General features: G+C 37.1%; 1 protein-coding gene across 1 annotated transcript in view; it reads left to right on the forward strand.

Annotated features, from left to right (window-relative positions):
- Positions 1-5,309: 5,309 nt before the first annotated feature.
- Positions 5,310-17,309, forward strand: part of PDE7B (phosphodiesterase 7B) — a 326,358-nt gene continuing 314,358 nt past the window's right edge. The window contains exon 1 of the mRNA XM_043593075.1: positions 5,310-5,647. Coding sequence (XP_043449010.1) covers positions 5,627-5,647 — 21 coding nt within the window. The 5' untranslated portion in view covers positions 5,310-5,626. The remainder of the gene's footprint in view (positions 5,648-17,309) is intronic.

Here is a 17,309-nt window from a genome sequence, read left to right on the forward strand (position 1 = left end):
TCCTCTTATTACTGTTATAACAACCTGTATCTTACCCTCGAAGCCAAATATATGACTTTTAAAGGTAGGCATCACATCCTGCTGATCTCTGTCAACCCCAATGGTATGTTGAACATACACCACTGGGTTCTACCAATAATTTATGCTCAATAAGTATTCCTTGAACAAATTTAATATATTTAAGGTCACTGAGAAATTTATCTTTGTAGAGATGCAGCACAAGAAGAATCACATCTTCTATTCTGTTAATAGAGAAAATAGAGAGTTAAATTGTAAAGGAAAGAAAATGACTAAGAGTGGTCATTTCTATGAGTCATGAGCTATTTAAAAAGGGAATTTGGGAAGAAAATGAAGAAGCTGAAATAAGGTGGCTCCTTCTAGATTATTTTTATAACTAATAAATTGCAGAAAATGTGGTCACTTCAAATGTCATGTTTCAAAGAATACTCCAAAGTATATGTTAAATAATGGTGCCTGAGAAAACCAGCTAGTATTTTAAACACAGTAGTCTTAGATGAATATTTGTGTGTGGTGGAAATGATTAGATAGATATAGACATAGATAAATCCTTAAAGTTTCTCAAGCTGCAAGTGGTGAAGTATTTATATCAGGGAGAGGAGAGTTGACAGTCACTTCTAGGAAACATTGACACTGTATATTGAATTTGTTAGGACTCTTCCTGTTATAAGTAACAGAAAGCCAACTGAAATGGCTGCAAGCAAAAAAGAGAATTCATGACTCATGTAACTGTATTAGTTCACTTGGGTTGCATAACAAAATATCCTAGTCTGGATACTTAAACAATAGAAATTTATTTTTTCAAAGTTCTGGAGACTGGAAGACCAAGATCAAAGTGTTAGCAGAGTTAGTGTCTGGTAAGAGTTCTCTTCCTGGCTTGCAGTCAGCTGCCTTTTGGCTCCATTCTCTCATGGTGGAGACAGAGATCTTTGGTGTCTCATCCTTTTGTATAAGGGCACCAGATCTATTGGATTAGGGTCCTACCTTTATGACCTCATTTAACCTTAATTACCTCCCTATAGGCCCTATCTCCAATTACAGTCAAATTGGGGATTAGGGCTTCAACATACAAATTGGTGTGGCAGTGGGGTGGGGTGGAGGTGGGGGGAGTGGGTGGGAACAATTCAGTCCATAGCACCAACTATTGGAAATGGACTTCTCAGAGACCACTATCTTGGTAGTGTGTATAGCTTCATGGCCACTCCGTTTTGGTCTCCTTCAATGGATCACCGATAATTTTCCAATATCTAAACATTGGATGATCCCAGAGTTCAGACCTTGAGTCTATTCTCATTCATCAAGTGATTCCATGCCCACCATGGCTTTCAATAGCATCTCATTTGCCCTTACCTCCCCAGAATTATTTCCAAACTGCCCATATGACATTTCTATATTGATGTCTCATGGATATTGTAAAGGTAACATGCTGTCTGGTATCACTTTAATTCATGACAATTAAACTCACATAAGCCCTTGGTCATCATATTCTACTTCTATGAGAACTCCTGCTTTTTACTCTTCTGGATGACTATTTCATACCTTTTCTCCTCAAACGTTCCCCAATTCTTCTATCCTCTCTCTTAGTCAATACTCCTAATTTCCTCTTTCACTGAGAAACTTGAAATCACAGAGAGCTTTTACAATCTTGCACCACCATTACAACCCACTAAGAAATATACCTCTACCATTTACTCTGCCTTCTCTTCTGGTTCTATGGATGAATCATCCATGCTGCTTTCGAAAGCCAATCACTTTATATAATGTTCCATCACTGCTGTGACAGATTAACACAAACTTTATTAGTTCATAGATCTGCAGGTGGCTTGACTAGGTACTCAGCTTAGAGTCTCAAAAGACTGAACACAACATGTCAGCAGGGCTATGTTTCTTCCTTTGGGTTCTAGGGAAGAATCCATTTCAGGTTGTTCATTCAGGTTGTTGGCAGAATACAATTCCTCACAGCTGTGGAACTGAGGTAGCTGTTTCCTTGCTGCTGTCAGCTGGGGACAGCCCTTAGCAATGAGAGATCTTTCTCTGGTCCTTGCACATGGGTTCTACATCTGAGAGCCAGTAGTACTGTGTTGAATACTTCTGCTACTTAGAACTTCTCTAACTACTTCTTCTGCATCTCTCTTCTGCTTCCAGCCAGAGAAATTCTCTGCTTTTATGGGCTCATATGATTAGATTGAGCACACCAGATAATTCAAGTCAATCTCCTTCCTTTAAGATCTATCAGCTCAATTGTATCTGCAAAGTCCCTTTTGTCATGTAATATAATATATTCACAGATTCCAGGGATTGGTCATCTTTGGAGGGCCATTCTGCCTATCACACACTCAATGTCTCCAACTTTATTCCCTTCTCTCTTCTGCATCAGTAATTATTCTCCTCAATTGGATCTTTCCTATCAGCATACAAAAATTCCAATATTTCTCCCATGTTAAAAATACCTTCTTGACTCCACTTTCCCTTCCAATTATTGCCCCATTTATCTCCTCTTCTTGGGGGAAAAACACCTTGGAAGAATTTCCTATAAGGTCTGTCCCCACTTTTTGTTTTTTATATTCTCTCCTGACCTTTCATTCTTTCTATTGTATTGGACCTGATCTTTTCAAGGGCACAAATGATTACACATTCTAAATTCAAGTGTCAATTTTCAGTCTTCATCTTACTTTCACTTTACAAAGCCAATCATTGAAAATTTCCTTTGTCTTCCAAGATCTCACCCTCTTGTTTTTTTTCTTATCTCTTAGAGGTTCCTTCTCAATCTCCTCCACTGGTTTTTTTTTTTTTTTCTCATATTCCTGACTATCTAATGTTGGATTTCCTGGAGCTTTTTTATTTGTACTTCTTTCGGTAATTTCATCCAATCTCATGGTTTTAAATACCTTGAATATACAACCACTTCCAAATTTATATCTATAGCCCAAACATAGATCTATCGTCCCCTGAACTCCAGCTTGTGTATTTAACCATCTACTCCATATCTCCTGCTCAGTGTATCCTATATAATCTTTTACTTCATTACGGTCTGTCGTCTACTCTCAGAAAAATCGAAGTTTCATGAGGACAAGGGTCTTTGTGTTTATTGTCTGTTTGTTTTCACTGCTTTGTCTCCAGCACTTAAAACAGTGCCTACAGAGAGTACATAATCAATAAATATTTGTTGCTGTTGAATGAAGGGTCAGAACCATTTTTTACTTCAGCTCAAAACCAGATTCTTCTTCTGGTTACCCCCATATCAATATGTGGCAACTCTATTCTAGTTTGCTCAAGCCAGGATCCTGGGAATTATTCTTGATTCCTCTCTTTCTTTCACACCCCACATCCTGAAACCCTGCTAATTCTATAAGCATACACACACACACACACACACACACACACACTTCTAGAATTTGACCCTCTCACCTTTTCCACCTTCACCCAAGTTCAAGCCATTATTGCAATGGCCTCATCATTGGTCTCCTTGCTTCTATCTTTGCTTCTCTAGAGTCTATTTTCCATTCAGAAGAGAGACGAAATCCCTTTAGAATTTATGTTAATCATAGGCATTCTTTGTTCAAAATACTCTTATTTGTTTTCCATTTTGGAATAAAGTCTAAATACTTTAAACGGCCTCTAAGATACTTCTTGATTTTGACCCAGACATATCTTCCTAAAACCACTTCTTTCTTTTACTCATTCTCCTCCAGCCACTTTATTTCCCTTGTTCTTGAATATGCTAAGCATTCACCTAACTGAGGACTTTGCACAGCTTCCTTTGCCTGGAACTCAGAGACACAGATGATCTGCTTCTTCATCTCATTCAGGCCTCTGCTCAAAGTTGCTTTATCATGTTGCTTCCGTGATCATTGCACCTAAAATAGCAAACACACACACACACACACACACACACACACACACACACTTTTGCCCTTATTTTCCTTCATTTCAAAGCCTTATTACCAATGGATATTATATAGTTACTTATTTTTATTGCCTGTGTTCCCCTTTCCCCCCAATGTAAACTGCTTGAAGGCAGATACTATCTGTTTTGTTCATTGCTATATCTGCAGCATCAAAGATGAACCCTAACAACTACAGGCTTGTTTAACCCTAGCACATAGGCTCTTAGAGAGCTATAAATACCTCTTTTCTCAAAGTATCAGTATTAATATTTGAAAAAGGACTCTGGCCTTTCTTGAGTGATGTGCCTACCCCTCAAATATTTTCTGTGTTTAGAGCAATGGAAAAAATCTAATTGGCCAGTCTGGGTCACATGCCCCTGTAATGGGATGGGAGGTGAGGGGTGGGGAGTTGGGGAAGGCTATGCAATCCATAGATAGAGAAAGGAAAGTTTCTAAAAGAAAAAAAAAAGAGGTTCTGTTAGCAGAATGAGGCAGGGGGAGAACGGATAGAATATGCGGGAGGCAGAAACAACACAAGGCCACCACTGAGAGTTTCCAGAGTAGCAAGACAAAAACAGGGATGAGCTGGGGCCCCTGGTAGAGGAACTATCCTTAAATAACTGTACCTTCACACACTTTGGGAGAGGACATGCTGAAACCCCAGGCATGCCTGTATGGCCTCAGTGTGCCCAGCTTCTTGAATGACTCCCTGTGGGGATTTGCAGGAAGGATCTCCCTGTCTCCCTGGCATGAATACTCCTGAGGCTTCTCCACACAAGCTGGAGAAAAGATAGAAAATCAGCGATTAGCAGAGTAAACATGATTTCTATTTTTCACCGCACATAACATCACTCACCAGCTCATTTGCAGAACTCTGCATCCATGACTATAAAGATTAACTAACAACTCATTTTTAGGTGAGTTTGAAAATGAATTAGTTTGAAAATAAGCAACAGCTGTGAAGCGGGCATATGTACATACACTCACATTTGGGGGAAAAAAAAAACCAAAGCATAAATCTTGCTGCTATTATTTAGCCCAAGGCTTTTGGTCTGCTTTTTGGTTTTGTTTTTGTCTTTGGATACACTCAACCCTAAGGTATTTTAAATTTTAAAAATTTATTCCTGAATATAGAAAATGTTCCTTGGGTCCTCCTGAGAGTGGGGTGCCCGGGCTAACCACAGGCACACACGCATTCCTCCCATAGTACCGTACGTTAAAATTAATAGCACATGCAGAGGAAAAACTAAACCCTTTGACGTCACTCTCGAAATGAGGAAACATAAACAGAAAAGGCTCCACTCCAGTAAGCTGCCAGAGCTGAAGCCGATTGGTCTCTGCTTTTCCTTGCCTGTGGCAACTGACGGCACCTCCCAGCCTCGCCGGCCGGCTGCCTGCCCCGCTCCCCCAGCCAGTCGGTGGGTCTGGGCACTGCAGCAACTCGGCTCTGTCCCAGCGCTCGCCTGGGAGAAAAGTGGTGTGCTCACCCAGAGAGGATCTCTCTTTCCACCTTCTTTCTCTCTCGATCTCTCTGTGTGCTGTTGTGTTTCTTTCTTTTCTTTCCTTTTTTTTTTTTTTTAATTTTTTTTTTTTTTTTACTTAATTATATTCCTAATCCTGGATGAAGTTGCTGGACTCTGCAGCACAAGTCTTCATGAACAAGCAGCACCGCTCAGAGATTTCACGGCATTCAAAGGTCACAGAACTGCCACTATGGTTAAATGTCTTGTTTAATGGTTGAGGTAGGTACGACCAATTTGAGCGGCAAGCTCATTTTTCTTGAGAGAACAGAATCACAGAGAGATGGCAGGAGTTTTATTTAAAATGAACCTGTACATATATATATATATATATATATATATATATACATATATATACTTTTTTTTTTTTTTGGTCTGTAATCGTTACTACAGCAACCAGCTTTTGAATTTCCTTCCTTTTTCTAGGCGAACTGACTAAACATTATCACTTACCTTGAATTAACTGTTTCGTTCCAACCAGCCCTAATGTGGGACTACAGGATTTTCACTGTGCTTAGAGCCCCCACTGAGGAGGGCTTCTCTCTCTTTTTTTTTTCTTTTTTAATGAATGCAATATTTCTTCCTCAATGTAAATCTTAGAGTTGGATCATTTTTCCTTTTAGTGAAGACAGAATAGGAAAATATTGGTACAGAGCTTGGTGAGGGTTGCAGGACAGGGGGAAAATATCAGGTTTTTTTTTTTTTTCTTAAGTTTGTCATGTTGTTTGGTCGCAGACTTCAAAATGAAGAAATTAGTAGGAGAGAGGAATAAGCTGGTAATAAAGTTGAAAGTAGAAAACCCTATAGAAGGTATGTCAGAAAGATGAATTCTGGATGAAAACGCACTTTATCACCTTGTTGCATTTTTTTTTTTTTTTTAATATTCTGGACTTGGAAGTCGGCAGGGGAAACGGAGGCACTGAGTTAGATGACCAGTGATTTAGATCTTATTATGTATAAAGGAAACGAAAAAGTTCTTTATTCACACTGCAAATTTGCTCATTATCTTTTCCTACAATAGTTGAAAGCAGAATGAGATATTTAACTAGGGACTTAAGTGATTGAGCCTGGGATCTAATTAATCATCCATAGATTCTGTTCCTCATGTGCTCTAGCCAGAGTGCCTGTTTGAGTAAATCTCTTTGCACCAGAAGGCAGGCATATACAGTAAACACACTAAATCCTGCAGAAGCAGGACAAATAACACAGAGCTAATGTTGTTTTCAATGACACGTTATTATTATGTGCTGAGGGGGACCCCTGCTAAAGATCATTTCTGCCCAAAGAGTCAATTTTTGTAAAAACATTTCAAGTAGCATATGGTTCGCATGGATTTCCTTAGTACCCTTCTCAAAGTTACGCAATAGCAAGTAAGACAGGATTATTTGAAACCATTACCCTGTTTCCAGTATTTCTTACTTGATTTTTTTTTCAAGGTTTCTATTCCCAACCTCGAGAAACAGAAATTTTAAAAAACTGGGTCACGTTAGCAGTAATTATTAGGCAAGGTATCAAATACATTGTGCATTTCAAAGGGTTAACCAAATTAACTGCATAAGACTATAAGTTAAGAACTGCAAAAATATTAGCTCTGAAATGCAGAGGATGTGCTGTGAATGGACAATTGCTTTTCTGCAGCGCCTAGTGGGAAAACAAGGACTTTGTGTGTTGCAAATGCCTAACTGCAGCTCCTCCATTTCCTCTGCTTTATCTTTTATTCCTGGCTGGTGAAACAAAGATGGGTGTCAGTAGTTGCGTCTTGATTGACATTTTCTCCAACAAAATGAAGTCACTTCTTGTCTCCCGTAGAAGCCCAAAGTTAACTAGTTCCAGCTCCAAAGACTGCCTCCTCTTCATGGGGATTTTTACCTGACACTAAGCAGTCCAATGTCAGACTCTACTCACCCAGTTGAACAATGTGAGAGAAAATCGTGGTGACTACGTGTCAGCAAAGTGGCTGGGAGAAAACCTTTTTTGAATCAAGTTACTTTAGGGAAGGGTGGAAAAACCCAAGATGTGTTAGGAACAGACACCAGCTTAGGGAAAATAATTGTACATCTTTGAGTGCTTTCCACAGTGTCCAGCACAAAACTACTTATTGTCAGTTCTCAATAAATACCTAGTGAAAATGTTTGCTGAGCGCTTACTACCCTTCATATATTATAAATTCTTTAAATGATTTTAAGGTATGGCATTTTTGACTGCTTTTGAAAAATATTTTTGATGTTAGTCTGGCCTAAAATATAATCTAGAAATCAACACATCAATGGTACAGATGAGGACATTCCAAACATTGGCTTGTGTTGTTTTCAGCCAAAAGACCTCCTACTCCAAACGGATTCAAAAGTAAAATCACCAAATTTCCTCAAAGTGCGAATGTACCACCTTGAATATGCCTCTGCCTCATAATTAATCTTCCAAAGTCTAATTTGTTCCTAGCTAGGTTCAGATCACAGGGGAAGCTACTCATCAACTCACACAACATAGTATTAGAAGGAATTTTTTAAGCAGTAAACCAATCTCAAGCAAGATGAAAAGGGCATCATTATCAAAATTAAGAATTAGGATTGACTTCAGAACTTCTAAAGGTAAAAGCTAACAGGTATTCTAAGTGGTTCAACTCACACTGACTTTTGGGGGGTCAGCTAATGGGGAAAGTAGGTAACTTACTGAGGGCCCTCAATGTACAGAATGTCTTATCCCCCAAATCCACCACCCTATGGATTCAGCATATGTATCCCAAAGTAGCCTATAGACAAGCCTATAGAACTCCTCTAGGAGGTACATCTGGCTGAGGAAGAAGGGATTGCATTTGGACATGCAGTGAGACCCTCTCCCTCAGTGCCTCCTCGTGGTGGCATTCCCATTTCTCCTAATGATATGCCTTGGGGAACACTTCCATCCTTCACATGGAAGCAGTTTTGCGATCAGTACTGTTGGCTTCTACAAGTATCCTAGGTGACTTTGTCAACATGCTAACTTTGATGCTTGAGATGATGCATACTTGGTATATTAGCAATTTTTAAAGTGCTTGATATGGAAATTTGGGAGAGGGAAGGGAAAAAGGGATGTAGAAACCCCAAATGACAATATCTGCTATATTCCTGCATTATTAGAAATTTGAACACAGAGAGTGAAGTGTGTCAAAGTTCTAGCATATAACCAAGGAATTTATACTTTCCCAAGAATCATTTAAGTATCTAGATGATTTAATTTGTACTTAGAAAGTGACTTCACGGAGAACCCTAAAAAGAAGAGCAGACAGAGACAAGTGACCAGGGTGGGCGCCCTCATTCAGGCTCTAACTAGCTGGGTAACTCTGAGCCATTGCTTCATTATCTGTAAAGGAAACGGATTATATTATATTTCTAACAGTAGTTTTTAGATGAAACGTTTATAGTATTCTTAATCTCAATTTGGAGTTTTTTATATAATTCCATTCATATATAAATGTGAAAATGTCAAACCTTTATTCAAAAGACATCAAAGTGTTCTCTCAACATGTGAAGTAAGTAAAAAATAGATAAGTGATGAGTCCCACTTTTGGGAAATTTATATTCTGGTTGCACATATAAACAAATAGCACAGTCTGTGCAAAGAAATAAGTGGGAGAACAAAGGAGAGTTTGTGAGGGAGGTGATGATGAAAAAAAATGAAACAGAAGAGGTGACTTTATGCAAATTGGAATTTAAGAAAAAACTAAATTTTCTGTCTATGTATTTATTTCTATTATTGTGATCTTTAATATGATCAATTGAAGGCATTGTCATTCTTCTGAAATAATATATGTAATGGTGTTCTTAAAAAATATAGTGTTGGGGAGCCTAGGTGGCTCCATCAGTTAAGCACCCAACTCTTAACTTCAGCTCAGGTCATGATCTCCTGGTTCCATTCTTGAGTTTGAGTCCCACATTGGCTCTGCTGACAGTGTGGAGCCTACTTGGGATTCTCTCCCCCCACCTCTTCCCCACTGATGCACTCTTTCTCTCTGCCCCTCCCCCACTCATATGCTCACATGTGCACGCACACGGGCGCACTCTCCCTCTCTCAAAATAAATAAATCAACCTTAATATTTATTTATTTTTTATCCCATTTGTTGAATTATGTTACTGTACAAGCCTGAGATGGTGAATTATATCAGTGAATTAAATCAATGGAAATGATAGTGTCTTCTCTATCATTGCTTGAACTTGGAGTCCCTAGGAATTATAGAAAGCAGGAGCCCTTTGAGAACTTTAACAGAAGTCCCAGATGCCAGCAGTCACTTAGCACAAGGAAGGAATGGTCACAAGCTGCTATGGGCTTGTGTTCTGGGAAGTGCCCTCAGTGCTAGGAAACTTCACATAGTGGCTCAGAACTTCCAGAGATGACCCATGTGACTCAGGGCAAATTTCTTACATTTTTGCTCATCTTTAAGTGAGGCTATTGGACTATTTCAAGGATGGCTTCTTCCTTCCCAAATCTGTGATTTGCCCTGACAAGATTAATATTGACTTAATAGCATTAGTTTGTTTTTTATTCTTCCACCTCTTCCATCCTTTCTACCACTTCCTTTTATTCTTGGCTTTCGCTCAGTTATCCAAATTCACATAATTTCACCTCCAAAATACTCTCATTGCCAAAGACAAACAAAAGCAAAACAAGACCTTGGGTTTTGGAGAATTTCTCCTCAGGAAGACTATTGCTTCCCAGGAAAGGTCACGTATCCCTGCTCCATTTCTCTTGTGTGAGGCTGATGTGCTACTCCATGGCCCTGGCACTCCTTCAGACAGTAAAGGGACAGCTACTGTTTGTAGCTGCAGATTTACATGTTAGATGACAAGTGTCTTTTCCAAAGTGCCCGTCACTATCCTAGATTTTCTGTATTATTTCATTTAGTATCGCCTTACCTCCGATTCCGGTTTCTTTAGAGTAACTGACAACCTGTTGATAATTAAATTGGAGGAATTCTCAGAAGGAACTTTTTTTTTGGTGAACTGGTTGTCCATTGAGTACTTGCTCTGAGGCCTTGCCCTGATGAGAAGGAGTCGCTGCCTCATCTTAGTGGTAGGATTTGGTGCAATTCAGTTACCCAAATCCAGACACTGGTGAGATCTTGTGTGGGTCAGAACATTTCTGCTGGCATCGCCTCTGGATGACTAACTTTAGTTAACAGCTCAAGCATGTGGAGCAGGGAGCAGGGTTTGTAGTTTCAGGTAAACCTAAAACTAACTTGACACTAAATACACAGGAAACTGTTAAACAATATATAATTTTTAATATACTAATGTATAACTCTCCCAATATTTTGAAAATCCAAATCCTTTCATGGCTGCTTTATACATTTATTTGCATGTAGTATAGAAATAAGAAAATAATAGCCTTAGCCAATATGCCAGCAAAGATAGTTTATGTCATACATTTAACCTTCCTCCCTGTCTCCCTTTTTTTTTTTTTCAACGTTTATTTATTTTTGGGACAGAGAGAGACAGAGCATGAACGGGCGAGGGGCAGAGAGAGAGGGAGACACAGAATCGGAAACAGGCTCCAGGCTCTGAGCCATCAGCCCAGAGCCCGACGCGGGGCTCGAACTCACGGGCCGCGAGATCCTGACCTGGCTGAAGTCGGACGCTTAACCGACTGCGCCACCCAGGCGCCCCTCCCTTCCTCCCTTTCTTACATTTGTAAAGAGAATGTGGAAAAAATTAAGATTGGTAATGAGATGTTGATGGAGTTTCCTTTTGTAAAATTTGGAGATTTGTTTTAGTTTTTCCTTTCTAGTGGTTGGTAAATACACATAAGATTTTTGATTAAAACTCCTGCTCAGATTATTTTCTTATTAATACCTTTTGTGTTTTACATTGTCATAATGAACATATCTATAAGAAATACATAAAATATCCTTTCCGCATGATGAAAATTAGCATTACTTGCCCACAGCTTCAGACACACAAAAGAAAGATTCTGTTCAAAAAAGGAGTTAGTACGTGACTTAAATACACTGAAGGATATTTAAGAGTTTTGAGTTCTAAGAATATTCCTTTCTTCTCCTGGGATAGGAGGTCAGGTCCTGGGCCAGTCTGGATGAGGGCCGTTTCCAGGTATAGACATAGGAGGTTAACATATACCTGATTTGGTCAAAATCTGGTATCTAAAGATATCAAATGGCCAATGATTTACATATTCTTTGACCCTAGTAAATTTTAGTCTAAGAATATATCAAATTATATTTATTTTTATACTGTTTGTAATATTAAAAAAAAAACCCAGAAACTTCCTGAACCCAATTATAGGTGAGTTGTTGAATATGTTACTTCAAACCTATGCAACAGAAAGCCATACAGTTATTTAGAAGAATGTGCTAGATCTACATACACAAATCTGGAATGGTTTTTGTATGTAGTAAGTGAAGAAAAAAGTTACATTAACACTTCCACAGCTATATATACACATTCATACACACTGATAGAAAATTTATGAAAATTCAAATAAAAATCATAACAATGGATGTCCCTGGGAGAATTTGGAGATGGAATGGGAGCAAGCCTTACTTTTCAGGTATATACTTTAGAATTGTTCCAACTTTTCTCCCCATAAACCTATTATGTCTACCATGGGGGAAATTACAGAGATTTATGTATTATTCTGTGATACTTAAAGTTGAGAACAAATAGAAAGTAAAATAAGAGTTCTATTTTGTTTTTAAATTGCTTCATTAGCTTCTTCCTTCAATCCTATTGAATTTTCCCAAGTGCCTTTGATATGGTGAGGGAGCACAGTATGACCAGGAAGTAACAGTCCTAAAGTGAGGAGATAGATAAACCTTCACTGCTGTTTGAGTAACTTTGGGCCAATTGTCACTCTGAGGACCAGTTTCATCATGGACAAAACAACGGGTTTAGTGAAGGCCAAATTACCCTCCAGCTTTCACATATGCCTAAGAAAAATTTATGGCCTGTTGTGTGCCCAACTATTTGAGACTTTTCTCCATAAACGGAATGTACATATTTTACAGTACATATTTTATTGGTTTGAACATTTTACCTAAATTTTCTGTTTTAGAATTGGTCACTTTGGTTTAATTTTTTGAATTAATTAAATATGCAAAATTTATATTCATCCAAATAGTGTTTAGGGAAACTGCTCATCATTGATAGACTCTTTAAATTAAAATATATGATATCATATATTCAAAAAACAGTAGAAAACACTATTTGTATTAAGACATGTAGTTTATAATACAGGCAACTAATGCTTCAGTTTGAATATGATTTATACATGTTTTGGTTTTACAGGAGAAAAAAAAAAAGACTTTCATTTCCCTTTCTCATTATGCCACTTGCCAGCTGTGTCCAGTCAGATGAAAGAGCTCAGTCATTCACAAAAGTGTAGAAGCAGCCTCATAAAAGGAGATGCTGCAGTAATACAAGGGTCTAAAGAATGCCTTGATTTAGAAAAGCTCATTAAATTTAAGAAAAAAGTTGTTTTTCATGTCATAGAAACAGAGTATATTTCTATGTCTTTAAGACTAGTGTTCTTGCTTTTTCAACTAAATGAAGACAGTTTCAATTTTGTTTTTAATTCGATGGAGAAAGGTATTAGTCGTTTTAGTTATTCAATACTTTTTATTTTATATTTTTCTAGACCTTTCTTACTATGTTACTCCTTACTAAGGAGTAATCTTTAAGTAAAAATAAAATGAAAGAGATAAGCATACCACAGATAAGAATTTGTGTCATAGCAGTTTTTGAATGACCAGAACCAACATTCTAAACTTTTCTCTATAAGGGCACCTTTTGGGATGAGCACTGGGTGTTGTATGGAAACCAGTTTGACAATAAACTTCATATATTGAAAAAAAACACTTTTCTCCATAAATCTCTTTTAATTGTTAAAAATATATTGATCACTTAATTCAATGGCTTAGAAATAAAGTAATTGAGAAATATTGTCCTCTTTTTTATTAGTATGTTGTCTCCAAGTGCCTATGCATGCTTATGAGAGAGAGAGATTGAAGGCAAGGACTTTCTCGAACTTAAAGACAAATGTATATAAAAGCTTTTTATGCAGTTATTCAGTTCAAAAAGACTGAGTTGGAGAACACTCCCTATTTAAGATGCCTGTAAATCTTTTAAAAAGAAATAAATGCATTTATTAAATTAAGTGGTAATAATTATAATTGTTTAAAATTCAGTGTGTGTATTTTATGTGGTAGAAGAGAAGAGAAAGGAAGAAAAAAAAGAAATTCAAACTCTCAGGGGTACTAAACTTGTAACCTAAAGCCTGAGTTCAATTCCAGATGCTGGTCTTACTGAGAGTAATACTTTCAGCAAGCTATTGATCATTTTTGACTTTTTGAGTCTCTGAACTATAAAGTGAGGTACCTGTAGTTTCTAAAATTTCTCAGATTTACTTACTGTGCAGATGGATGGCTTTCCTATGTAATTAGTGGCTCAGTTCATAGCACAAATGTCAAGTCCTCCATTCTTGAAACACTCCGGTGAGGAAAGGATTAATTATGCCCATTTTAATGAAAAGGAAATAGAGGTTAGGAGAAGTTACAGCTAAAAGAGTTGGTATGCAGCCCCAGCTTTTTAATGACAATTTTTTAATATATATTTTAAATGCTTTATGTTTCAAATCCATTTGCAATCATTCTAAGCATGAACTGGAAAAATATTTATGCAAAACATAAAAATCTCTGTTTCAAATGTTAAAGCAATCTACTCGATATATTATTTACAGGAGGTTCCAGTACATAAAGGAACAGCACTATTTCATTTTAAATGCATTCACAAAGGATGAATCTGACACTTTAAACTTCAGAAGTTTGGCTGTGAGAGGCAGTATAGTGTAATGGGGAACAGTGCAGAATCTAGCACCATTCACTTATTAGCAATAAGATCCTGAGCAAGTTATTTAATATCTTTGGGCCTCATTCGCCTTACTTATAAAAGAAAGAGTTGGGGCGCCTGGGTGGCGCAGTCGGTTAAGCGTCCGACTTCAGCCAGGTCACGATCTCGCGGTCCGGGAGTTCGAGCCCCGCGTCAGGCTCTGGGCTGATGGCTCAGAGCCTGGAGCCTGTTTCCGATTCTGTGTCTCCCTCTCTCTCTGCCCCTCCCCCGTTCATGCTCTGTCTCTCTCTGTCCCAAAAATAAAATAAACGTTGAAAAAAAAAAAAAAAAAAAAAGAAAGTTTATAGTTGTAGCCTCATGAGATAGTTGAGAAGATCAAATGAGTTTTACTTGTAAATGCTTTGAACGGCGTGTGAAAGAGAGTAAGCATCGTGCGTCTATCAGTTGGTACTATTTTCTTACAAACTTTAAAAGTTATTTCATGAAATTGTAACAATTTTGTGTATAGTGCTGTTGGGTGCTCTAACATTTAAGAGAAATACAGTTTTTTATTTTTTTTAACTTTCTGTATTAAGTAATAGTGCACAGACAGAAAAATACACATCATATAAATGTACATAATGATTCACTTTTTAGAGGTGAAGCTCTGTGGAACCATTACCCAAGCCGAGATATAGAACATTATTACCTTATTGCCACATCAGAAATCTCATCACCCCTCCTCCATTCTTTCATTCACCGTCACACTGTGAGACCCATTCAGTTGTTGCATGTAGCTGTATTTTATTTTCATTATTCCATAGTGTTTAATTATCTGAATATGCCCATTCTACTGTGGAAAAACATTTGAATTGTGTCTAATTTTTAGTATTATAAAGAAAAATACGGGCCTGGGTATTCTTGGACCTGTCTTTGGGGCACAGGTACATGTATTTCCGCTGAACGTATACTTAGGAGTAAGTTGCTGGCCAACAGAGAATGTTAATGTTCAACCTTAACAGAAAATTCAGAATTGCTCCAAGTGGCTAAAATAATTTACATTCCCACCAACCATGCATGATAGATCACTTCCTCACTAACCTTACTTATTAGCATTTAGTAGGTGTGTAATGATAGCATATCATAGTTTTAATTTGTATTTTCCTGATTGTTAATTAATTTAAGCACTTTTTCACATGTATATTGGGCATGTAAACATCCTCTTTGTCAAATTTTTAAACAAGGTATTTATATGTTAATTTATGGGGATTCTTCATATATTTTGATACCTTTGATTGCTATATGTTATGCAAATATTTTCTTTCAGGGACACTTGGGTGGCTTGGTTGGTTGGGTGTCAGCCTCCTGATTTCAGCTCAGGTCACGATCTCATGGTTCCTGGAATGGAGCCCCTCCTCTAGCTGTTAGCGCTGAACCTGTTTGGCATTCTCTCTCTCCCTCTCTCTGCCCCTCCCACACTTGCATACATGAGTGCATTCTTTCTCTCTCTCTCTCTCTCTCTCTCTCTCTCTCCCTTTCCAATTAAATAAATAAACCTAAAGAAAACAACAGATACTTTCTCCCATTGGTAAAATTTCCTGTTTTCTTCTTTAAGATTATTTTGGTCATTCTAGGCTCCCTGCAATTCCATATAAATTGTAGAGTTAACTTAAAATTCCTCCCTAAAAACCAAATCACTGTTAGGATATTGATCAGTTGGGGAAGACTGACATTTTTCCTGACTCTTCCAATTTATAACAGAGTTTATCCCTCCATTTATTTGGGTCTCTATTGAATTCTTTCAACAATATCTTCTAGCTTGTTTTGTGGCCATTTTACACATTCCTTGCTAGATGTAGTACTAAGTACTTAGTATTTTGATATTATTCTAAATGTTATCTCTTCAATTTCAATTTTAAATTTTTGTTACTAATACATAGAAAAATAATTTTTTCTGTATCAATTTATCAACAACCTTGCTAAACTCATTTATGAATTCTAATACTTTATTCTATAGATTCCTTTCATTTTCTATGTAGGCAATCTTACTATCCCAAAATATTCACAGTTATATATCTTCTTTTGCAATACTGAACTTTGTCTTACTGTACTAGTTAGGAGTTTCAGTAAATTGTTGAAGATGATAACCATGAGTAAATGTATTGTTTCCAGTCTAAGAAGGAGTTTTCAATATTTTTTTACATTCGGTATGATACTCTATGTCTGGAAGTTTCTTTCTATCCTAATTTGCTAGTTGTTACAAATATTTGACTTACCAAATGTGTTTCTGATATCTATCATGTAACTTTTCTCTATTATTCTACTGTGGTGGTGATTGATTTTACAATGTCAAATCGAACTTGAAGCCCTAGAACAATTGCAATTTGGTTATTGTATGCTGTACTCTTTTATAAAATCCCTTGTTACCTTGTTTCTGGATTGCTAATAATTTTCAGGATTTTGAAACTATGTTGAGGAAAAAGAGTAGCCTAAAATCATTGTTTTGGCAACAATCTTATCAAGTCTCCACTGACCTCATAGAATTAGAAAAATTATTCTTTTGAAAGTGTTTTGGGAGAATTTATGTAAATTCATGTTATGTTTTCCTTAAATATTTGTTAAAAATTATAAATAATTCCATCTGGTCCTGGAACATTTTGTGGGCAAGTTTATAGTTATAGTTTTAATTCCACTAATTTTTGTGGGCTATCCAGATTTTCTACTTCTATTTTCAGTTTTAGTAAGCTGTGTAGTTCTAGGTCTTATCTATATTATCTACATTCAGTGACTATCATGAAGTTGTTTGTAATACCCTGCTTTAATATTAGTACTGCTTTTTATTCTTGCTACTAGTTTATTGTGCCATTTCTGGTTTTCTTTTCCCTATGGTTTTGTCAAGATCAATTTCATTAGCTAGTTCAAGTAAATAAATTTTGCTTTTTTATTATTCATTTATTTATTTATTTATTTATTTATTTAACATTTATTTATTATTGAGAGACAGAGAGAGACAGAGCATGAGCATGGGAGGGGCAGAGAGAGGAGGAGGCACAGAATCCAGAGCAGGCTC

Source organism: Prionailurus bengalensis, chromosome B2 (genome assembly GCF_016509475.1).
Source record: "Prionailurus bengalensis isolate Pbe53 chromosome B2, Fcat_Pben_1.1_paternal_pri, whole genome shotgun sequence".
Taxonomy (NCBI): domain Eukaryota; kingdom Metazoa; phylum Chordata; class Mammalia; order Carnivora; family Felidae; genus Prionailurus; species Prionailurus bengalensis.